This window comes from Nyctereutes procyonoides, unplaced genomic scaffold (genome assembly GCF_905146905.1).
Source record: "Nyctereutes procyonoides isolate TBG_1078 unplaced genomic scaffold, NYPRO_anot_genome, whole genome shotgun sequence".
Taxonomy (NCBI): domain Eukaryota; kingdom Metazoa; phylum Chordata; class Mammalia; order Carnivora; family Canidae; genus Nyctereutes; species Nyctereutes procyonoides.
Genome location: NW_026575140.1, coordinates 78662343 through 78686801, shown reverse-complemented (window position 1 = coordinate 78686801; position 24459 = coordinate 78662343). Strand labels below are relative to the sequence as shown.

Genomic DNA, 24459 nt, shown 5'->3' with positions numbered 1-24459 from the left:
AAGTCGGAATCCCAGAACGAACTCTGAAGAACCAGCCCCTCTCTCTCACACCTTAAATCCAATCCAACACCATGTCCTGGACATTTTAATCCTCTAAATGTACCCTGAATTCATCTACTTCTTTTCTTTCTTTCTTTTTTCTTCTCCCATGACCACCATCCCAAGTCCAAGCCACCAATATCCTTTAACTGGACTCTAGTGTAGTAGCCTCCAAGCTGCCCCAGCTGCTCTGTCTCTGCATTTACCAGGGCCGCCTCCACCCTCCCTCCATGCTGCAATCTTCAGAATGAAAATCTGATGCTGTCAACTCCCTTAAAGACTTTCAGTGACAAGGCACCTGGGTGGCTCAGTGGTTGAGCGTCTGCCTTGGGCTCAGAGCATGATCCCAGGGTCCTGGGATTGAGTCCCACATCGGGCTCCCTGCATGGAGCCTGCTTCTCCCTCTGCCTGTGTCTCTGCCTCTCTCTCTGCATCTCTCATGAATAAATAAATTCTCAAAAAAAAAAAAAGGCTTTCAATGGTTTCTTGATGCTCTCAGCATAAAGACTCAAGGCCTTGTCATGGCCAACCAAGCTCCTGCCCGTTCCATCTCACATCCTCTGCCTCATGGTCTTAGCACAACCACTCCACCCTCGCCTCACCCCAACTGCCCTCTGGCCTGGCTGGGTCCAGTTTCTTTGATGCACATGGAACCCCTCCTCTCATGCACACGTCCAGGTTTGTACTTCCTAAATCATAACCTCAGTCACGTTCATACCATCTCCTCCACCAGACTGGAAACTTAGTGAGCGGCTACAGCACAACTGGTGTTTGTTGAGCACACGAACCAACCACATCCTCTCTGAAATTCACACCCTTGACCTACTGGTTTCTACTTCAAATTTAAAAAGTGCTTGTCTCCCAACGTTGAAACAAAAACAAAAACAAAAAAACAAAAAAATTCTGGGCCAACCACCTGGGCCTTCTCTACATATCATCTCCTCCTCCCAGGGAAACTCCTAGAAACAATTCTCCTTGGTTGACCTCTTCTTCCTCCCCTCACATACTCCCTTCTAAAATGGCTCTGTGGTTATTGGTGACCTCCTAATTGTCACTGGAGAAGCTCTGTTTTTGGTGGGGGTGCCTGGGTGGCACAGTTCTGCATCCGACTCCCAGCTTCGGCTCAGGTCATGGTCTTGCAACTGTGGGATGAAGCCCCAGTATCGGGCTCTGTGCTCAATGCAGAGTCTGCTTCAGATTTCCTCTCCCTCTCCTTCCCTCAAATAAACAAATAAAATCTTAAAAAAAAAGAAAAAAAGTCCTGTTTGGGGCTTACTTTACCTGTCTCTATCCTCTCTGATTCTTCCTTCTTGCACCTGTTATTTCTGTCTCCTATTTTTCCCAGCTTCCGGGGGCAATCTCTTGCAAATGCCTTCTTCCTTTGCCTTCCGGGTACATCCCACTAATCCTAAGGCTCTTGCCTCAACTACATTCTCATTTCCAAACAAGTAGTCTTAGTTCTGCCTCTGGAGCTTCCAACAGGTATAGCCAACTGGCTTGTGTATCTCTCCATCGACATGCTCACTTGTCTAAATTAAACTCCCCACCTGCCCCGTTCTTTGAACTCTTCCCCCTTCACCCAATGTTCTAGTAATAATATTAATAGTAAGAGCAAGCACATATAGAATACTAGCCATGTGCCAGGCACTATTCTATGCTAATTGTCATAGACACGCACACTCTTTCCAACAACTTACAAGGTATGAATTATTATCACGCCCATTTTATAGATAAGGAGAGTGAGGTACACAGGTGACATGGCTTGCCCAAGATCACACTCATGCTCTTGGAAGCGCAATCAGAACCCAGGCAGACACTTAACCTCTGGACTATGCTGCCTTTTACTTGTTGCCCCCGTTAGAGAGCTTAGTGTGCTCCTCAACCCAGATGTAAATAAGCTCTGTCAAACCTGCTTAACAAATTTCTTCAACCAGTTCCTCCTTCTCCATCCTCATAATTCAGAAACACATCCATCCGTTCTTGGCTTAAATGCCACCGGGTTAGTAAGTGGTCCCTTCCCACCCAACTTAGTTAACCCAGCAAGCCCTGGTCCACTGTACTACCCTTACCCATTTCCTTTCTAGCCCTTACGACTATTCGATGCTTTCTTATTCACTTGTTTGTCGATATCTACTTCCACCAACTATAACGCAAGCACCACAAGAGGGGAGACAACGGTCATACCTTGTTCAGGGCTGCAGCCCCCAACACCTGCAGCTAGAAGCAGCTAGCATATAGTACGTGCTCAATAAATCCTTGTTAAATAGGGAATGGAGGGGCAAATAATTGTCAGCTCCTTCCCTGTCCATCTGCTTTCAACGTCACCTCCTTAAATTCATCTCTCACACCAGGACCAAAATGACTTTTCTCACAAGAATATCTGTCTGTAAGTGACTCAGGAGCCCCCCCCCCCCGCCCCAAATCTCTCCATTTCTCCTCCTCTATAAAGAAGCGTACTCTGTCATGGGAGGCTGTGGCATGACCAGTTACCTGCTCACCTGCACAAAGATGCCCGCTAGCCACTCACTAGCTTCCCCACACTGGACACGATCCGCAGCGATGCTGAAATATGTGAAGTCTCTGAATATGCCCGGCTTTCTCCCAAACCTCCATGCTCCTGTACAGCTTGTTCCCTCGCCTGGGAATGGTGCCCATGTGACAGACTCCTACTCATTGTGCAGCTCTCGGCGAAGCACAGCTCCTTGCATGGATTCATTCTGGATACCTCGGCCCCCCTTCTTCTCTCCTGCCCTCGCCCCAAGCACAGTAGCTGTGCTACTTCTGGACCAATATGGTAGCTCCACTGCGCCTCCGTCTCCTACACTCTAACATAAAAGATAATAATAGCACCTATTTGGCAGGATTGTCGAGAGGATGACATTTCAAAGCGTATGCAAGACTCATGGCACGAGGTTAGGCACACTGGTGACCAAATTCTTGAGTTTCATTACTTTATACGAAATTCCATGTCCATTATCACATTATATTGTACTTGCTTACTTTTAGGGATGTCGTCTCACTACGAGACAGTAAGATGCTCAAGGGGAAGCCCCATGCCTTCATCTCTTTATCCTTAGCGTCCACATTTGATGTTTTACAGGCAATCAATACTCAACACATTCTGTCTCCGCTTCTTCAAACACAGCAGACTCTAGATCCGTTAAGAAACAGGGAAATCTCAGGACTTCATCAGACGACTAGCAGCTGCCACTTACTGAGCACCTACTAAGTACAGGGCACTTCACACATATTATCTCATTTATTTCTTTCAAGGAAAGACTTTTATAAATAAGTACAGGTAAGTAAATTGCTTTTAAAGATGCACTTAGTAAGGAAGAAGGTAGTTAATCCTAAGACTGTTTGGACTTCAAGACTTTCACTCTTTCTAGTACATCACGGCATCCACCAGCAGTGAACCTCTAGACATCTTTTTATTTTGTTTTGTTTAAAGATTATTTGGGGGGGGCAAGTGCACAGAGCAGGGGGAGGGGCAGAACGTGAGGGAGAGAAGCAGACTCTGGGCTGAGCTTGGAGCCCAACATGAGGCTCAATATCAACACCCTGAGATCATGACCTGAGCTGAAACCAAGAGTCAGACACTCAACAGACTGAGCCACCAGGTGCCCTGAGCCTCTATACATCTTGCAGCCTGGACTCCAGCAGCCTCCCCAGTATCTTGCAGACACCTAACGAAGGTTTGGGGCACACACAGCTGCACACAGGAATGGATACGTTAACGCACACAGCCTGGTTACACCTGGCGCTTGGTTATACCCCAGCTCTGTCCAGGTCTCTATCCTCCTGCCACTGAAAGGCCTCCTGGTCAACTGAGCACCAGGTTCTGTTGAAACTAATACTGTATATTAAATACAGCTGTAGTGAAACAGCTCCTTTTTCTATAGCTCTGGCTTTGTCTGACAGCTGCTACCATCACCCAAATGTACTAAATAAAGATCTGGCAACATGAGAAACCCTGACCATTGGTCCACTTTGGGCTGACCCTGGGAGCCAGTGTTTTCTAAGTGTCTCCCTGGCTTTTCCTAGACGCAGGAAAATGGATTTATGTCCCATATTCAGTTACGTGCACACACATACAGACTTTTGGAGAAGTTGGGTCTATTCCTCTTTCTACTGGAAACCTAAGGGGATTATTCCTATCTCTGAGACAATCCTCATTTCCCAGAAAGCTACTTCTCTTCCTGAAATCAACTCTTCTTGATGCATGCCTGCCCAGGAAATAAATGCCTCCCTGCACCCACCCACCCACTGCTGGCCCCTGTTATGGTTCCAAAGGCTTTCTCCTTCAGGAATCAACACTGATGTGAATGAGGAGGAAAACTCTCAGAAGCACCTAGGTTTGGATGCCTTTTGGAGGCATCTCCCCCTTTGCTATCACGTGGACATTGGTTAAACTACAACTGGGCCCTAGTCTGTCTCTAAATTCTGAACCTTGTGAAAAGAAGAGAAAAGAAAGAAAGAAAGAAGAAGAAAGAAAGAAAGAAAGAAAGAAAGAAAGAAAGAAAGAAGAAAGAAAGAAAGAAAAAAGAAAGAAAGAAAGAAGAGAAAAAGAAAAACCAGTGTTGTTATAACCAGTTGAAAGTGTACATCATACTTAAGGATTAGAATTTTTATCTTTAAACCAGAAGAAATCGATGTGTTTTTGTTTTTGTTTTTTTTCCTTTTTACCTGCTCTGTGAAACTAGCCTTCATCCTATAATTGACCACGTGGTTTGGAGGATTAGGAGCAGCCAAGAAGAGGGTCCATATTACCCACCTCCTCCTTGACCACTGTCAATCCATAATACCTGCTCTGTGGCCTCCCAGGGGAGTAGACTAAATGAGATCACACAAAAGCCTCCCCTGGGTAGGAAATGCCGCCATAACCAGCAGGGTGCGTTGTCCATTAAATGGGGGCCCCAGAGCAAGAAGCAGGAGCCGGCCCCCCACCACTGCTGACAATCTCCCCAGGGTCTGGATTCACGCTTGCCCCAGGTCAGGATAACACAGACCAATATCCAAAACACCCCAGAGAGTCTCTTAATTGGGTAAAAACATATTAGAGGAAGGATTAGGGGCAGAGTGTTAGGGTTTGTTCTGAACCGAGGCTGGTGATTAATTAGCACTCTGGGGACTTGTTCTCTCTAGGACAACCAACTGGATGGGAAGAGAAACAAGACTTCATTCCGAATGGCCATGGTGAACACATATCAGACCTGAGTTTCTGAGGCGAGGGATCCACAGGGACCACCATAGGAAGCATACTTCTGATCAGAGCTGTGTTTCCCATACTGCCCAGGATGAGCTGATGCAAAATTATATCCGCTGTCCACCCTGAAGAGTTTATCAGGGGGTTGTCAGGGGGCCAGGGATGGGAAGGACAAGGGAAGACATCTAGAGGACTTTTCTGGGCAGAGGTTTGGACTGGAAACCCTTTGTAACATTTCATTTGGTTGAGGAAGTGGGCAGAGAAGGAGCTGGAATAGAACGTATGTCCGTATACAATCCCAAAGAGCGGACAGGAGGCAGGGCTTCCTCTAGTTTACAAGCAGTCACATCCTAGAGTAAGAGATGGAGCTGCCTTGGGAAGAAGAGTCTGCAGTTCATCACCTATTCTTCCCTCCTAGGAACACCCCGAGCAGCTGACATAATCGGAGTTGAGGAGGGGCACCTGGGTGGCTCAGTTGGTTTAAGTGTCTGCCTTCAGCTCAGGTCACGATCCTGGGATCCTCGGATCCAGCCCCAGATTGCAGCTCCCTGCTCAGTAGGGAACCTGCTTCTCCCTCTCCCTCTGCTACTCCCCCTGCTTGTGCTCACTTGCTCTGTCAAATAAAATAAAATCCTTTTTTTTTTTAAAAAAAAAAAAGGGAGTTGAGGAGCTGCTAGTCAGAGAGCTGATAGATGAAGACCAACTACAGACATCATGACCAGAAATGGACAGGACACTCCAGGAGAGGTATGACGCCCAAGCACAGGGAAGGGAATTGTGCCAAGGGAACTCCGTGGCCCCTTCTAATTTCGAGAGTAGGGTTAATGAATTCCAGAAAGCACTGAAAAGAGAGTGTAGGCCACTAGAGACAAAGGGAACTGCCATCAGATCATAACTGATTAAGCATCTTGACAAGAATGATTAGTCTTTGTCCCCTGGGGGCCCCTTGCCTCCTATCTGCTCTGTTGGAATTGATGAGCTGAACTGATACTGGAGAACCAGGGCATTACTACACAACTTCATAATGTGAAGAGATAATGTACAAGGATTCCCGAGCCCCATCCCCCCCCTTGCCCAGGAGGGAATCCACTCGTGACATACCACCTAGCTTTTGCTGGAAGGTTTCCGTGGAGAAGACGGTTCAGTACTTTGCGAGGCCTATTCCACTGAAGTCCTGCTGTAATCACAGACTTTCTTCCTTATCCTGAGCTGAAATCCTTCTCGCTATGACCTCTCTGCCTCTGGCTGTTTCTTAGGCTTTCAGATAAGATATTTCACTAGTCGCGTTATAGTCACCACAAACCTTCTCTTTCCCAGGCTAAGCCACTTTTCCTTCAACCATCCTTATAATAATACATTATCATCTCGACGATTCTTTGTGGACTCTTCATGTATTGATACCTCTTTCCAAAGAACTGGACAGGATACACCAGATAGGGTTGAAGTAGTACCAACCAGTGAGATCTTTTTCTGTTTAATGAACGAACTCACACTTTCAGAGATCATTTGGTCCCTTTGTCATATCATTGACTCATATTTTGCTGGTAAATAAACCCAAGTTCTTTTTCACACGAAGTCCTGCCAAGGGAGGCTCCCTGCAGTAATCCTACATTTGAGAAACTCTTCTAATATACAGAACATAAATAAAATAGCACGTTAAAAAGAAATACTGTATCTGTGCCCACTGTTCCATCTGAAATACCAAACCTTGAGCGTATCATCCTCGATCTTGTCTATTCCTTCTCAGCTGAGTGTCTGCCGTCAGTTTGATAAATGATGTAAAAGTACCTTCTCCTTTCTCAACCGGTTTGTTGACGAAAACTGGTAAACAGAACTAGACCAAAAGCAGAGCCCCATGGCATGCCAACCCAGACCTCTTTTTAGTTCACATCAGTCAACTTTCTCGGGCACCCGAGCTTCGCTTGCGACAGCAGACCCCTGTGCCTGCCATGCAGGGCGCTCCGTGCAGCAGAGGCCAGTGGTCCTCACACCCTGAGCGTTTAGCTAGTCAGCCCTCAAGTCCTCCGGGGAGCACGCAGGGGCCTCTCCACGCTCACTGCCCCCTGCCTACCCACACTCGTTCACCTCTGATAGCACGGTCCACTCCAATCTCAGTGCTCTCTTGGCATCCGATGCCACACATGCGGTGCCAGGCCCTGCAGCTGTCCTCAGGACCCAGCCACAGCACACCCAGCCGCTAAAGAGGGCCTCGAGCCGAGTCCACCCTGAGGTCTCCCCAGCATCTCCGATTTGCCACCGGCCGCCTTTGCTCCTTGCTGATCACCAACAGCCTTGGGAAGCAGCCCCTTGGCACTGCACCTGCTCACTCCCTGGGTGAACATCCTATCTTCCTGGCGGGTCTGAGCAGAGAGGTTCAGCAGCCTCCTGTGTGCCCCCCTCCCCACCCCCCCGGCCACAGTTCTCCACAGCGCTAGTGGGATGATCGTACTCAAACACTTCACCCCATCCCCTCCCTCCTCGGGGAGTCTTACCTTTCTTCCCGGGCTCGAGGACTCAGGAACCTGCTTGAATCATCGTCATGGCTGCTCTGCTGGCTACTCTGTTGGCTGCTGAAGAAAGACACAGGATATGAACCGTTAATTTCTTTCTCAACCCTGGGGGAGGCCGTCTAGACTCCAGAGCTTGACAAAGAAACGGGGCTTACAAAATCTAAGAGACACAAGTTCCCCATGTAAGCTGATACAGAGCGTACAGGCAGGCAACTGGGATGAGAAAGGACACAAATTTGGTGCAATCCCCGCCCACCACATCTGGGGCAGATCCTGACTTGTTACCTTACTCTTCCTTGGCTATGTAGTCTCAGAGAGCAAATGCTTCCAGCACTTTCTAGACTTGGGCCTCTTAATCGGCATGGCAGGGTAACAATGCCATTCTTCTTCAACCTCATTGGAGACTCTCTAGATGCAGGTACTCAGTCACCTCATGCCCCCACCCGCCCCCCCCCTTCCACTACCAGGAGAGAGGGGAGATTTCTAGTAGGGAGAAAGACTCCATGGGGGCCGGGGTCACCAGGCCTGCCTCTCTGCTTCCTGGGAACAAGGGAAGAGTCCCTCCCCGTGACGCCATGTAGGCAAGATGATTCTAGGGCTTTAGCCGAGAGCTCTTTAAAATGCTTACACTGAAGTTATGTGGAATCCACCCATCTTTCATCTTACTTCAGAGAAGCTGTTCAAACATCTTAATGGCACTAACTGAACATATGAACATATAATTCTTATTGTTATTAAGGAATCCAAGCATCGGATCTGTAAGTCAACCAACTATAGCCCCCAGGCCAAATCTGAAGCTGCCTGTGGGCTTTCTCTCTTACAACTCTTTGAGAGTGGTGGTTGCTTTTTTTTTTAAATGGTTGAGGGAAAAGTCAAAACAAGATTAACACCTCTGGACGCCTGGGTGGCTCAGCGGTTGAGCATCTTCCTTCAGCTCAGGGTGTGATCCTGGGTCCAGGATCAAGTCCCACATCGGGCTCCCCGCATGGAGCCTGCTTCTCCCTCTGCCTGTGTCCCTGCCTCTTTTATCTCTCTCTCTGAATAAATAAATAAATATAAATATATATATTTAAAAAGAATAACATCTCATGACATAGAAGAATCAAATGAAATTCAAACTTCAGAGTCATGAATTAAGTTTTATTGGAATGTGGCCACAACTACTCATTTACGTATTAGCTCTGGCTGCTGTTTTGCTACAATGGCAGACTGAATAGTTAAGGCAGAGCTGAATAAGCCAGTAATGAGATCATTAGACCCACAAAGCCTAAAAATATTTATCTCACCCCTTATCCCAGCTTTGCACAGATCCCATTAATAGCAAATTCCTATTTCCATAAATGTCACCATAACTGAGGCTCCAGGATAACTCAATTGTTTCCTTGTCCTGAGGGATTGTTCAACATAAAAAAATTCAAATTTCGCCAGAGTATATTCCTTAGACCAGATCCCTCGTAGACTGAAACTCTGAACAAAGCTTGCTCTGGTGCCTCTACACTCTCAATCAAAGCAGTACCTGATTTGCTGTGGTCACAGGTATAACCATGCTCTTGCGTTCTGTTCTTTCTGCAAGAAGTTATCAAACTTAGAAGCAATGTGTATCAAATTTTCAAACGCATATATACACAAGAAATCAGAAGAGCCTCCAATCGCCTGTCAGAACTAAAGTGTGTACACAGGTCTACCTCCTTCATTTACTCTACTCATAGCACTTTTGATACTTGTTCACTGTGGAGGGGCTACTCATCATATCATACCCTTTGCAAGGTCTCAGAGACTTGTCTATTAAAAACTCCTTATCAGGGGCTCCTGGGTGGCTCAGTTGATGAAGCACCTCCCTCTGGCTCAGGTCATGATCCTAGAGTCCCTGTCGAGCCTCAAATCAGACTCCCTGCTCAACAGAGAGTCTGCTTCTCCCTCTCCCTCTGCCCCTCCCCCTGCTCATGCACGCACGTGCTCTCTTTCTCACACTCTCCCTCATTCTCTCTCTCTCAAATAAAATAAAATAAAATAAAAACTCCATATCACAAAACTATCATGTTGTTGACCTGTGGGTTTCTTACCCTGGGACTAACTTGTTACAATGCATCAGAAACTGTCTACTTTATGACCTGGGACACATGTTGTACTACAGTAGGCAACTGGAGTACTGTTTGGATTGATTGGAACTCAAATTCTAGAGCAGACAGGGCAAGCATTAAGAGAAGAACACTAGGGACGCCTGGGTGGCTCAGTGGTTGAGCATCTGTCTTCAGCTCAGGGTGTGATCCTGGAGACCCGGGATCAAGTCCCACATCGGGCTCCTTGCATGGAGCCTGCTTCTCCCTCTGCCTCTCTCCTCTCTCTCTGGGTCTCTCATGAATAAATAAATAAAAACTTAAAAAGAAAAGACTGGAACACTGGTCTATACCATGGGCAGCACATGTGAGCCAAAGTAGAAGGGAAGGAGCCTGCAGCCTAGTGTTTCACACTAACAGCCAATGAGACTCAACCAACCCAAATGACTATGATCAGCATCACAGTCTCTTCCAAGAAGAGACCAGGGCTGACCACACTGAATCTGGTTCTTCCTTCTCACCCTACCCTCTCTCTGGCAGTCAAAACTTAAAGTTAAGCTAATAAAGGGATTCCCAGAATTAAAGGACAACATACCAGGGTTTCAGAAAAATAATCCTGAGCTGCTATTAGCAGGCTGCCCCACTAGATGGCAATGCTGACTTCCAAACCAGAACCTAAGCCATTCAGCAGGTCTGACACCAAAATAGAACCAACCTCTGGTGCCCCCTTTTGGCCTTCCCATTGCTCAGGAAGCAGTGCAGATGGTGGAGATGAAAGCGACAATGGATCACCTTCAAACTGTTTATTGGCTCTAAATAACCAAGAAACATCAACCTGCATGCACTGAACAGATATTTATATGACGCCTTCCATGCGTACACATGCCAACAAGAGGAAGCATCGAAGCAACGATGAAGCCTAGACTCTCAAACATGCTGCCTGGGGTTGAATCCAAGCTCCTCCACTTCCTAGTTACATGACCCTGAGCAAATGATTGAGCGTCATTTTCCTTACCTACAAAATGGGGGAGATACATGTCAGTGACAGTTCTTACCTTATAAAACTGTTGCAAATATTAGAGGATGTTAAAGAAAGAACACATGTGAAGTACGGAGAGCAGGGCCTGGTGTATGTGAGCTGCTATATATAACTGCTGTGGTTATTATGTGTAAGGCATTGTTCTGGGACTCATGGACCATAAAGCTGAGAATCAGGTGTTAGAATCCTGCTCTCAACGTGTTTATGATCTGGAAAGTAAGAGTCAATATAAATACATTGAAAAGTAGAGAAACATAACTTTGAGAAGTAAATACTAAATGCTCCTGGGACATAACATGCACCTGGGCTAGTAAAAAAAAAAAAAAGGAACGAGAAGGAATTATTTCCACAGCAAGGGTTTTAGCGGTGGCGCCTGGGTGGCTCAGTGGTTGAGTGTCTGCCTTTGGCTCAGGGCATGATCCCAGGGTCCTGGGATGGAGTCCCGCATAAGCCTGCTTCTCCCTCTGCCTATGTCTCTGCCTCTCTCTGTGTGTCTCTCGTGAATAAATAAGGGTTTTAGCGCTGACACCTGAAATTCAGATAGACTCAGGACCAAAAGAACTGGAGGAAAAGACATTCTAGTTTAGCTCCATTTACCAAACACTTTGCTTATACCAGGCACTGTGCTAGGAGACCGGGACATAAAGGATGCACAAGTTTTCACTGTGCGCTGTGGTGCGGCAACCCTAGAAGGATGGATGAGGTGCGGGTGGCCGACACTTCTGCTGCGGGCCTGGGAGGAACGTGTCAGAAAAGGTGAATGCTGAACAAGAGAGACTGCACATAAATCCATGTGGCCCAGGATCCCTAGGGTACACAGGATCCCTCCTCCCTTACAGCTCCAAGGAGGGACCTGGCCCTCCCTCCTCCCATGTTTGCAACTGGTTTTCTAACAGTATTAAAGAAGTGAGATGGACACCAAATCCCTCCTCCACTCAATCCCCAGGGAATAATGTTGTGGGGCAGAACTTCCCGAGATTCAGATGCTGGCTCACCCTCTCACATCAACTCGTTCCATTCTTCTCTTAAATGAGCCTTTGCAAAGGATGCAGGCCACCTGGAACCCGGACAGCTCATTCCTATTCCCTAAAGGAATCCACAGTCTTCTGATGTCACGAACAAAAGACAACCACCAGAGCAGGGTGTTCAGGGATACAGAAAGCCAGAAGGTCAAAGGCCACATCCCCAAATCTCTGTTTTTAGAGAAGACTCCAGTGGCCCTTCGGTGCCCAATCTGGGCTCCGAGCTCCAAGTCCAGAAGAACTTGTGAGGAAGTCCAGCAGAGGGCACTAACAGATAAAAATGTCAGTGAGCTAACCTTAAAAAAAAACCAACATCTCTGAGCAAGGATTTGGATCTGGGCACTAGATGACTCAAAGTCCGCTTAACATCTCAAGGAAGGGAATTTGTACAGGCAAACTGTTTGCTATTCCCCTCCCACGGCTAAAGAAGTAAATCCCTCCTCCTGTAAATGCAAGCTTCAGATAAAAATCACGGTTGAAATTAAATTTCGAAAGAGCGTGTTGCTAAGTGGGGAAGCGACTTCTTTAAATTCCAGAATATTCCTGAGGGAAACCAGCTGAAGCAAATCAGATGATCTGTAATCCTGGTTTTATTCTCCACCAGCAAGTTAGTGTTTGGAGCTTATCCTCAAAGGTCATATTAAACCAGTAACACGGGCACAAATTGGGAAAAACACGTAATTTGAGGCCAAAGCGCACCCTGGAAGATAGAAAACCATAGACTATGACCAAGAAGCTCTGCAAGGGAAGGCTAGTAAATTCCCACAATTCCCCTGGTCTCCTTTTCTCCCTCCCCCAACCCGGGACACTTGCAAAAAAGTACCGGCTGAACCCACAAGCCACCAGGAAGGTGTCCTTTTGTCCTCTGGAAAGTACAGCTTCCCTGCTAGGGAGACTGTGTTTGGTTCTTTCCCTGAGTGGGTGCTTCATATGTACAAACAGCTCTTTCTCTTGCAGACAACACTAAAGTGGTCATGGACTCCTCCTAAAGCCTGGGTGGGGATGGGGGTGGGGTGGGGGGAGTAGGAGAGAGTGTCAAGAGATTCAGAGGATTCCAAGCAGGTACAGGGATGGGCAAGCTGTTATTTCTAGAGCTTAATGGAAACCGTCCATGTACCTACACTACAGCTGTGCAGACTACTGAATATCTTTGCTTTTAGTTGTAACCAGAGCAATCTAGAATGTTACTTGATGCTTACTAGAAGCTTCAAAAGACCCAGGGTGGCTTTGATTGATACATGTCTTTGATTAACAAAAATAGGAGAAAGAAACTCTTTTAGGCAGTGGATATAGTAGAAATAGGGCAGAGACGCAGACCAACCTATGTTTGCCCTAGCCTTGTTTCTTCTCATTGGCCCTCTACTTTGGTCAAGTCCCTTATCTTCTTTTAGACTATTCCCCTGCCCCCCGCCCCCCACCCCACTGCCCAAAATTACAGAACAGTGCTGAGGATTAAGTTGTGAGTCAACCGATCACAATATCTGAGTTCAGGATTTAGAGTCAGGACAACACAAGTTCTAGTCCTGACTCTGCTACTTAGCGGGATGATCCTGGGTAAATTAACTTTTCTAAGTGTCAGGCATGGGTATATACCATGTACCTTAAATGATGACAGTGAGGATTAGAAATGGTAAAAGTCATCTACAGAAAGGGTCTTGGGCAATATCTGAGCTTTGGTGGGCGTACCATCAATGGCGGAGGTCAATTGTGTTCAACATTCAGTGAGATTGGCAGATAAATATTTCGAAACATCCCATGCACAGAAGGAAGAAAAGAGACGCTTAGGGTAGTTTTGAGAGCCAGTGACCTGAATGAAAAGTAGGGTCACTGACAAAAGAGAAGGCTGAGTACTCATGCTGAATTACAGCCACCTGTGAAATGGCTCTGGCATTCTCTATTTCCGTGTAAGGAGGAAAGGTGCACCCGGGGAAGGAGGGCAGGTGGCAAAGCAGGTGAGAACGCCACAGAATAGTTTATTTGTCATCTGGCAAATGAATATGGGAAAGTCTAATAATAGACACTAAGTAAACAGATGTGATTTGGGGCACTGCCAATGATCGCCAGCTTCTTATACAACATACCTAAACAGTCTCAAAACTACTTGGAAAATAGCTCTCTGGGTGAAGACTGATCATTTGTCTACAAAGTTACCGGGGCGGCATCTGTGTCATGGGTCCCATGGAAACGCACAGCAGGGTGGGTAGACCAGCAGACTCAGGGATTCGGAATTCAGCCAAATATCCTTTAACTCATTACAACACACTAATCCTTCTCTGCTTAAGAGTTCTTTTGCTTCTAAATATGCTCCTGATTGTCTTAAAATTTAAGGAAGAAAAAAGAAGAAAGCTCTCCCTCAACTCCTTTATTTTCTCTTCCTTTCCTCCAGGACCATATTTTATTGAAAGAACACACGTTTGGTGAGCGCCAAACTTTCTCGTCAACGCCACGTCAGAATAAACTGGGAGCTTCATTATGCAGACTCTTTGGCCCTTCCCCAAAACTTGCCATGTCAGAGTCTGGACATATCCAGGAATGTGTATTTTTTTTAAGTTTATATTTTTATTTGTTTATTTAAGTACTCTCTATACCCAACGTGAGGCTGGAACTCACGACACCAAGATCAAGAGTTGCATGCTCTTCCGACTAAGCTAGCCAGGCACCCACCCCAGAAATGCGTATTTTTTTTAAAAGCTTCCCAGTGATGCTGGTGGGCAACCAGGATTGAGACCCACTGGACTCCACACTCACTGCCTCCACTTCCTCACCACTGACCTGTGAATAAGTTCCCTGCAATCTGAACAGCACCCTCACACCTCTTTTCTTTCATCCACCAGGACCTCAGTTACCGTCAGGCCAAGGATAGCTGTGGCCTGTCCTAATCTTATTTGACCACCCAGGCAGGTCTGACGTCAATGATTATTCCCACTCTCCAAACTTCACCCTTCCTGCCTTCTGCGGCACCACCCTCTCCTGGTTCTTGGGTTTTGTCCTATTTTTGTTTCTCTTTTTTTGGGGGGTGGGGGGACTTCACGTACTCTTCTGTGTCAGCCACTTGTTTAACAAATTACCAAATACTGACCACGTACCAGGCATTTTTGGGAAAATCGACACGGAGTATAGAGTAGTAAGCAAAACAGAGATACTCCATTCTCAAGGAGTTTACATTTTGTTGGGTTCCTACCTCTTCCAGCTTTATGCCAGGGGAACCTGAGTTTGTGAATCTCTACTTATCAAAATACTGTGCAATAATATTATATATTCATAGGAGATGATTTATAACTCTCACCAGATTCTCAGATAGGCCTGTGACCCACAGAAAAATCCACAGTAATATGTCTCTGGGGAATCTCATCCACACCTAAGCCTCCAGCTATGATGGATATACTGGTGACTCCCAAAGATAGCAGGGCAGAGAACTGAGCTGTGGCTAGTCACATGCGGCTATTTAAATTTAAATTAATTAAAATTTCAGTTCCTTAGTCATACCAGTCATATTTCAAGTACTCAATAACTACATGTGGCCATTTGCTTCCATATTAGTGCAGATAGAGAACATGCAAAGTTTAATCAGCACAGAGGTTTCCAGATCAGACCTAGGATTTGAGTTCCAGCTTTGCCACTGCTCATCTGAGTAACTCAGAGCAGCCTATTTACTTCTCTCTACATTCCTGTCACTTCACCTGTTAAGTTGTAAATAACTCCAGACAACCGTCTTGAGGATGGAACAGGTTAACTACTATAAGACACATAACAAGAGGTTGGGCAAATAATAAGGCCCCAAGAAATAGGGGTTACCATCCCCCCATTTAATGTTGTTTTAATGCAACGTTACTATCATACATTTGCATCAGCACTGAACTCTCTGGAGTCCAACATGAATCCCAAGCTGAACACAGCCAATCCTGAATTTACCGTCTTTTTTTCTTTTTTCTCCCCTCCTGGCACCGGACAAGTAAGGATTCATTCCAACTTAGTGTTAAAAAGTAAAGTCACACGTCCACAATGGCACCACTGAAACCAAGTTCCAAGCTCCCCCAGGAATGGGAGGCCTTACCTGCTCAGTCAGGAATTCCGCTGAGCAGCACCCATGAGGTCAAGTCGCTTGGGCCTCTTCATCCCCCAAATCTGCATGAGATCCCCTCCCTTTCCCCTTGGACGAGGTGGCCTGGCCTCAATTAATATTTTCTTTCGCTAAGGACTGCTCACTCCGCCCGCCTTCCTAGAGACACCTTTCATTTTGTGCAACTTCTCAGAGCTGCTCCACTTGCTAGCTAGAATGCTGCGCGCTTCAAGACCACAGTAATAAAGCCAATCAGATGTTCAGGTCTGGGCTGTGATTTTCAGTATACATGCTGCCGAAGTGAGCACTTGGTTGATGTTTTGTTTCCTTTTTTTTTTTAAACTCGAGAGGCACCTCCACCTCAATTTCACTGTAAGTGCTGCAGATTCTGCAGATTTCATCTCCTGACACCCCGCAGGTCCGACCTGTTCCCCATTCATCACTCCTTGGCCACTGTCTTGCTCAAGCTCTCATCACTCCTCCCAGGGATTACTTTAACAGGCTCCTAATGGTTTTCCTCTTGCCAATCTGGCCCCCCTCCAGTCTATCCTGGACACCGATGGTCCTCCTGAAATGCAGACTTGATTGTGTCTCTTCTTTAGGCTTAAATGTCTCAAAGACTTCCCATAACTTCAGAACCAAGTTCAAACCCCTTAGTTTAGCAAGAAAAGCCCTAATAAGCTGCCTGCTATCTGCCCATGCCCACTCGCAGGATCCCACGCGTCCCCGGCCTGGACAGGGGCCTCCTGGGGCCTGGTATATCCTTCTCTGCACTCCCTGATTTACTTCATTCATCCCATCTCGGATTAAGCCTGAGGGCTCTTGAGTTTTTTAGATTGCCAGCATTCCAATCTTAACCTATCTTCTAACTATTCCATTTCGACCTCTTTAAAATGGGGGATGATAAATAAATAAATAAATAAATGGGGATGACAAGTGTCTTTTTCATTGAAATGTTGTAAAAATTAATAGCCATAAATGCTTAGGAAGGGATCTGGAATTGGGCTACTCAATCTCATAGCTGTCATGATCTTTCAAAAGCAGCACCTTCTCAGGGACATCTTCCTTGATGACCACGGCCCACACTGTGGTCCTACATTACCCTGCCCTACCTTTTATCCCCAAAATTAGCACACTCCTTGGGATACAATAATTAAGGACTCAACTCCCTATGCTTTCGACCACACTGTCACTTACTCAAGACCAAAGATCCTATTTTATGTTTCATTTCCACTCAACACTCCTGCCACTCCAGAAAGATCCTCTGCTGAGCAAGTTCTCTAAATCCATACAGATGACACCCTCTCCCCAGATTACCACCCACCTCCAAATGTTCAACATGTTCTGAACGCCGGTGTTGAGTACCCTGGGCCCTATTCAGGGTAAAAAGCATGGTCTGTGACCTCAAGGAGCTTCTAACAGACGGTGTTAGGCACTGGTGCTCTAGAGATACCAACTTGAACTAGACATTCATTTCCAAAGAAAGTAGCAACTGTTAAGAAAACCTTTCTAATGCCAACCCTCCTCTGCCCGACCCCTTGCCAATGTTATGCTCCAACTCGCAGTTATCCAACATGATGATGATGATAAAGACATACTTCCTGCCTCACAGGGCCTCCATCGGAGGGTGGGCAGGAAAGAATGTAGTTCTCCAACTAGACGCTAGGAGCAAAAAGTCAATAGAAAAGGATTTTGAGGGGGGCCTGGGTGGCTCAGTGGTTGAGTGTCTGCCTTAGGCTTAGGTCGTGATCCCAGAGTCCTGGGATCAAGTCCTGCATCAGGCCCCTGACAGGGAGCCTGCTTCTCCCTCTGCCTGTGTCTCTGCCTCTCTCTGTGTCTCTCATGAATAAATAAATAAAATCTTAAAGAAAAAAAGATTTTGAGGTCCAAGGCTACAACTTTTTTGTTTCTTTCTTTCTGAATTGCCTGAGTTTCAATCAATGTACATGCCCATCCTTGGCTCTTGTGAATACAGATAATCAAGCGTTACTGGGGGGAGGGGGGCAGAGAAAAACACTAATTCTTTTCTCTAATGCCTGCTGAACCATAAAATTCCAGGCCTTTCACTACACACAATTAAAATAATTATACTCACCCCATTATATTCTTCAAATGGCTTCTGCAGAAAGAGGGCAAGAGAGCTTGTGAGCTTGTGTCAGCTCAAATGCTCTTGGTCACTCTTAAGGAACACACCACTTTTCTCTAGCTCCCACACCTTTGTAGCTTCCTTGGCCTCAAGCACTACTTTGCTTCACAGCAAAATCTTAGGCCCTCTTAAGAGAAACAAACAAATTAACCAGGTCATTTAGTGGTAAACCTTTCATCAGTGTTAACTGTGACCAACTAAGATGCTTCCCAGAACTTGAAGTCTCTGATGACTTGTCAAGGCCCTAGGGAGGGGAGTCTCACAGGCCAGCCTCCCCCACCCTTCAGGCTCCTGTGACACCTCCCTGCCTTTAGGACATCCTTTGCTTCCTAATCCAGAGCCTTGATACTGGAGAACAAAGTAGGAAGATTTCTCAACCCAACGCAAACCAGATGGCATTCCGTCCACAGATAACCCCAAAACCTTACTTAAATTTTTTTTGGTAGTCTCTATACCCAACGTAAAGCTCAAACTCACACAACCCTGAGATCAACAGTCACGTGCTCTACCGACTGAGCCAGCCAGGCAATCCCCCAAAACCTTATTTTGACAACCACCTTGATCCTGGTTCCTTCATCTAAACTTCAAAATGAGGAGTTAAAGTCCCTTCTCCATTGACTTCCCCTCACAGGGGCAAGTCCAGAGACATTCCCAGGACAGGCAGAGAGCCCCACACCGAGAACCTTTAAACCAAATCCCCAACTATCATGATTTGGAAAGATATCTTTCTGATATCTGACTAAACACTATCTCCTAGTTAATTTGGAGTTTTTTTTTTTTTTGAGAGAGAGGACATGTGCATGCGTGAGAGAGTACACATGTGAAAAGAAGGGGGAAGGGTAGAAGGGGGGGGAGAGAAAGAGAGAATCCCAAGTAGGCTCCATGCTGAGTGCAGAGCCCATTGTGGGGCTCTATCTCACGACCCTGAGATCATGACCTGAGTCGACATCAAGAGTAGGGCGCCTAACCAACTGAGCCATCCAGGCTCCCCTGTGTGTGTGTGTGTGTGTGTGTGTGTGTATTTTAATCAAAGGTACATAACTACGGGGATCCCTGGGTGGCTCAGCGGTTTGGTGCCTGCTTTCGGCCCAGGGCATGATCCTGGAGTCCTGGGATCGAGTCCCGCATTGGGCTCCCTGCATGGAGCCTGCTTCTCCTCTTCTCTGCCTCTCTCTGTTTCTCATGAATAAATAAATAAAATCTTTTTAAAAATATTTTTTTAAAAAAAGGCACATAACTACCATTCAGAACTTCAGGTCCACATCTAATGACATGCCTCAAACTCTCTTCAGTCAAAATGCTGAAAATGCTATGTAGCTTCTATCAGACTTCTGGAAATGCTGGAAAAACCTAAAGGAACCCCTCCCTCCAAGAAACCACTTACTTTAGTCATCAATACCCAAACTGCTGTTTGCTTGACCTCTTCTTGGTTTCCCTTCTACCAACCTCTGAAAAGTCGTCGCTAGAGTTCTGCCCAGCAGTCCCTTCTCTTCTCTACACGTTCTCCCACCACCACCTCATCCAAATTCTTGTTGAAGACAACCCACGTGTTATCCCAAACCCGCCTGTTCTACCAAGCACCAGGTTCCCTGAATCCAAATGCATGGAAGGCATCACTGAACCCTGCCTCCCAAGAGCCCTCTCAGCATATAAAAAACCACTCCCCCCCACTCTCACTTCTCCCACCAAGGAACTTTACCTGCCTTCCTTAGCTCACCTACCTGCACCTCCATCCATCTACTTAGTTGTCCAGACAAGGAAACTCAGAAGCAGTTGTGGCAGTTCCCTCTCGTCCGCTCCCTACCTCCCATCGGCCACAGAGTTCTGCGGCTCCTACCTCTACATATCTTTTATACACATCCCTCCTTCCTTTTCCTACTGTCCTGGCCCCCTGGACCAACGACGGGTATCAGACTATGTAAGAATCACCTGCAACTTTTGTAGAGATAGGTTCCCACCCCATCTCTTTCCCTGGATTCTAATGCAGAGGTTCTGGGCTGGGGCCTAAAGAATTTTTAACACACATCCCAGGTGTGCAAACTACCAAAGTCCCTACCTTATTGAAATGGCCCTTAGAGGTGCCTGGGTGGCTCAGTTGGCTAAGCGTCCAACCCTTTCTTTAAGATTTTATTTATTTATTTGTGGGAGAGAGAGACAGAGAGTACGAGCAGGTGGATGGAAGAGGCAGAGGGAAGTAGGGCCTGCTGAGTGGGGAGCTGGACATGGGGCTCAATCCTAGGACCCCGGGATCATGACCTCAGTTGAAGGCAAATGCTTAACCAATGGAGCCACCCAGGCTCCCCAAGCATCTAATTCTTGATTTCAGCTCAGGTCATGATCTCAGGGTCATGAAATCAAGCCTGGCATCTAGTTTGGTGCCGATAGTGTAGCCTGCTTAAGATTCTCTCTCCTTCTCCCTCTGCTCCAACCACTCCTCTTGCCACTCTCTCTTGAGTACACATGTATCACACACTCTTTCTCTAAAAATTAAATATAAGTAAATCTTTGAAATGGCCCCTTAACTGAACTGATAAGTGTTTAACAACCAGGGAGGAGGAAACAGGTGTGCATCATTAGCCAATTTCTGTGTTGCAAAGATTCTGGGTGTGACCAATTTCAAGCTAACATCACAGCTGGGGAGCAACGTGCACAACTGGCTGATGCTCGCCGGCCCTAGCATGGCCCCAGTACAAAATGCCTGGACTACCTTGCGTTATCGTCTATATCAGGGCTAAAGGCGCCTCTTCCCAGGTTAAAACCCTTTCACGTTTTCCCCTAACGCCCTACAAGATAGTCCAAGGTGCTTGCCTCGCACACAGGCCTTGAAACATGAAACCAGTCTCCTCTTCCCAACTTCTCAACTTCCCCTACAGAGAGCTCCATCTAAGCCGCTAATGTGCAGCTGACATAGAATCACTTGTGTTCCCCGAATAAACCAGGCTCACTCACTCCTCCCAACTGTGTTCATTGTCCCCTCTGCATTAAATGTGTCTTCTGCATGACCTCACACCTCAATCACTGCACCTTCCACTTGGCCACTGAGTCCCATACCACGCAGAAGCCTGGCTGCCTCTTCCCTCTGACATAGTCAAGGCCCAATTCACTATTTTTTTCCCTCCTAGACCCAGAGCTCTGCATCCTGTGAGCCACAAATCCAAGCCTGAGAAGTTAGCACTAGTGATACTGACAGCTCTGCCCTTAACTTGGGGATACCCTGTTGGTTGCCTGAGAAAAAAATCTTTAGGGCAAATACTCGCTACTTTTTTCAGTGTGTTCAAGACACTGCGTTCTAATATGTTGTATTTAATACTAACAATAAAGGTCCACAGGAACGATGCTTTCTGGTCTACAAAGTGCCTCCATGCACATTCTTACATCTGATCTTTCCAACCTCATAAAGTAAGAATGTAAATACTCTGATCGCTGTTTTAAAGATGAAGAAAAGGAGCGGTGGCTCAGTGGGTTAAGTGTCTGCCTTCAGGCCCATCAGTGTCCTGGGATCCAGCTGCATCAGGATCCCTGCTCAGTGGGGAGTCTGCCTCTCCCTCTCCCTCTGCCCTTCCCCTGCTTGTGCTCTCTTTCTCTAATAAATAAATAAAATAAAGGTGAAGAAAATAAGGGCTTATAGGGGGACCTGACCTGTCAAAGAGCAAAGCAGTGATAAGCTAAGGAAAACAGGGTTTCGGTACAGGTGAGCTGCCCCTGAATTCTACCTTCTATCCCCTTGAGTACAGGACAATGTTGGCCTTGGCTTTCACTTAAAGCTGGGAAGGGGCGGGTGGCAAGAACCACCGACCTCAGGGATGAGAGTGAGGGAGATCTGAATTGCAGTGGAAGAAGGGAGCCTGGGAGGAGTGTGTGTTCCTTGTGATAAAACCATCAACAGTCTGCCCTGCAGGAGGCAGCGCTCTGCCACAAAGCAAGAACATCTGGGAAGTTTCAGGCAACAAAAATACTGAGATGAGAACTGACAAGAGAATAGTCTAACGTATAGAGTTATGTACACTACAGTGTAGACATGAAGCTAATACAACATTGTGTGTCAATTATACTTCAATTAAAAAAAAAAAGGTGACAAGCATTTGCCCAGACCAGTCAACAGGTGCTGATGTGAAATGGCACAGGTTGCCAGGTAATGGCACCTGCCATGAGGTCACAAGGCCACAAGTGAAACCACAGAAATATCAAGTTTTTGAACAACGTATGCCTAGAGAAGAGCAGAACTGTCTCAACAACCAGCTTCTGAAAAAAGGCCATAGGGAAGCCAAACAAGACAGAGCAAGGTGTGCAGGGACAGGGGAAGACTTCCTCGAGCTAGAGCCAGGCCTGGGGAGACTTCTAGGAGGCCTGTAAAGGGCTGGCAGAAGCCCAATGGGGGAGCTTCGGGAAAGGAGAGGCCAGTGCCATCATCCCCTGCAGGTGTGAGGGCAGGACAGGGGAGGAACGGGCCAGCACAGAGCAGGAGCAGGAGGCCTGGTGCCCTGGGGGCCACTTCACAGAAGTTTAAGAAGCCATCCTGGTGGCCGTGCCAACTTGGTCCTACTGCCAGCTGCAGCAGAAGTAGCCTGATTCAGGAGCCAACCTGCAATAGCTTGGGGCACCTGATTCCCCAGAAATCGCCAGCGAACACCCACAAGAGCATTTCGGAAGCCCAAGAAAAGGTGGCATGCATCTATTTTACTTCTTTAAAGACCAAGTCCATTTAAGAATAAATATGTATTCAAGATGTTTTATGACTACAGCTTCCCAACTAATTCTGTCACCACCTGTTTCCCTCTAGTTAACAAAAATCAAAGGAGTGCTGGAAGTAACGAAGTAGGGAAGATACAGAAAGCCTTGTGTTGGGGCGCCTGGGTAGCTCAGTCAGTTAAGCATCTGTCTAAGGCTCAGGTCATGATTCTGGGGGTCCTGGGATGGAGTCCCATGTCATCACGCTCCTTGCTCAGTGGGGAGTCTGCTTCTTCTTCTCCCTCTGTCCCTTCTCCCTGTTGAAGCTTGTTCTCTCTCAAATAAAATTCTTAAAAAAGGAAAGAAAGCCTTGTGTCCTGCCCCAAAAAGCCAAGGGGAGAGGAGAGGTTGATGCATCTGGAAAGCGGGAATGCTTATTGTCCCAAAAAGCACATGAAAGAGGGGACAGTTACCCAGAAACTCTGTCACAGACAAACTGCCCCATGGACGGCCCCTGAAGCTCAAGGACAGACCACAGACTGTACTGTTGAAGAGTCCTTTCGGGGGATCCCTGGGTGGCTCAGTGGTTTAGCACCTGCCTTTGGCCCAGGGCGCGATCCTGGAGTCCCGGGATCGAGTCCCACATCGGGGTCCCGGCGTGGAGCCTGCTTCTCCCTCTGCCTGTGTCTCCGCCTCTCTCTCTCCCTATCATGAATAAATAAATAAAATATTAAAAAAAAAAAGAAGAGTCCTTTCAGCTTCCCTGCCTCCCCCTTCCCGGGCTCATACCCAGCCCCATCCATCCCCCATCCAACTCCACTGGCCCTCCCTCTTGGGTGGGGGGGGGGGACTGGTTTATGGTGAAATCATTATCTTGGTTTTTTCCAATCAGAAGAAATAACAAACAGTCCTAGTGAAGCACTTTGGCCATTTGGCAACTCACAGAGAGCCCTCAGGGGCCTGGGGAAGAAACAGCACTGACGGGACCTGCAGGTGGGACATGTGAGTTAACAGCCGGCTCTGGGTCCCCAGGTGCCATTTCTCACATGGGACATGTCATCTTATCTTCCACCCCAAGCACATTGACAACGTTCGGATAAGGTACACACTCGTGGGCACTTTTTATTAGCAAGAAGGCAAAATACTGGGTAATTTAAGACACTGAACAAAAGAAAAGAGAAATTGAGAGACACCTGGGTGGCTCAGTGGTTGAGCGTGTGCCTTCAGCTCAGGGCATGATCCTGGGGTCCTGGGATCGAGTCCTGCAATCGGGCTCCCTGCATGGAGCCTGCTTCTCCCTCTGCCTGTGTCTTTGCCTCTCTCTCTGGGTCTCTCATGAATAAACAAAATCGGAAGGAAGGAAGGAAGGAAGGAAGGAAGGAAGGAAGGAAGGAAGGAAGGAAGGAAGGAAGGAAGGAAGGAAGAAAAAGAAAGAAAACAAGTTAAATCATCCACAAGTCTTTTATTTTTTTTGAGAATGTTAATGAAACACACACAATCACACTCCTGCCCTCTCTCCAACTGGCCCTCTTCAAGGTCAACTCTAGGACCCACTCACACGGAGGAGAATGCAAAAGAGATTTTGAGGATCCCCAAAGTAGGTGATTCATTCACTCAAGACTCATCCAAAGAACACTTCGCACGGCGATCTGCCAACAGAGAAAGGATGAGAGAGCAGACTTTGGGTGGGCCAGGTGCCGTACTAGGAGGCA

The 24459-nt window shown here is 46.9% G+C and overlaps 1 protein-coding gene across 6 annotated transcripts in view; it reads right to left on the bottom strand.

The window, feature by feature from the left end:
* GRAMD1B (GRAM domain containing 1B) overlaps nucleotides 1-24459 on the bottom strand; it is a 179728-nt gene that overhangs the window by 122036 nt on the left and 33233 nt on the right. For 4 of the 6 annotated variants that reach the window (XM_055306281.1, XM_055306277.1, XM_055306279.1 and 1 more), the window contains exon 2: nucleotides 7738-7815. The exons of 1 other annotated variant lie outside the window; for it this stretch is intronic. Coding sequence is in view for 3 of the 5 variants with exons in the window: in XM_055306277.1 (XP_055162252.1) it covers nucleotides 7738-7815 (78 nt within the window). In the remaining 2 variants the exon portion in view is untranslated. The remainder of the gene's footprint in view (nucleotides 1-7737; nucleotides 7816-24459) is intronic. One more of the 6 variants, XM_055306282.1, reaches the window with a different exon arrangement.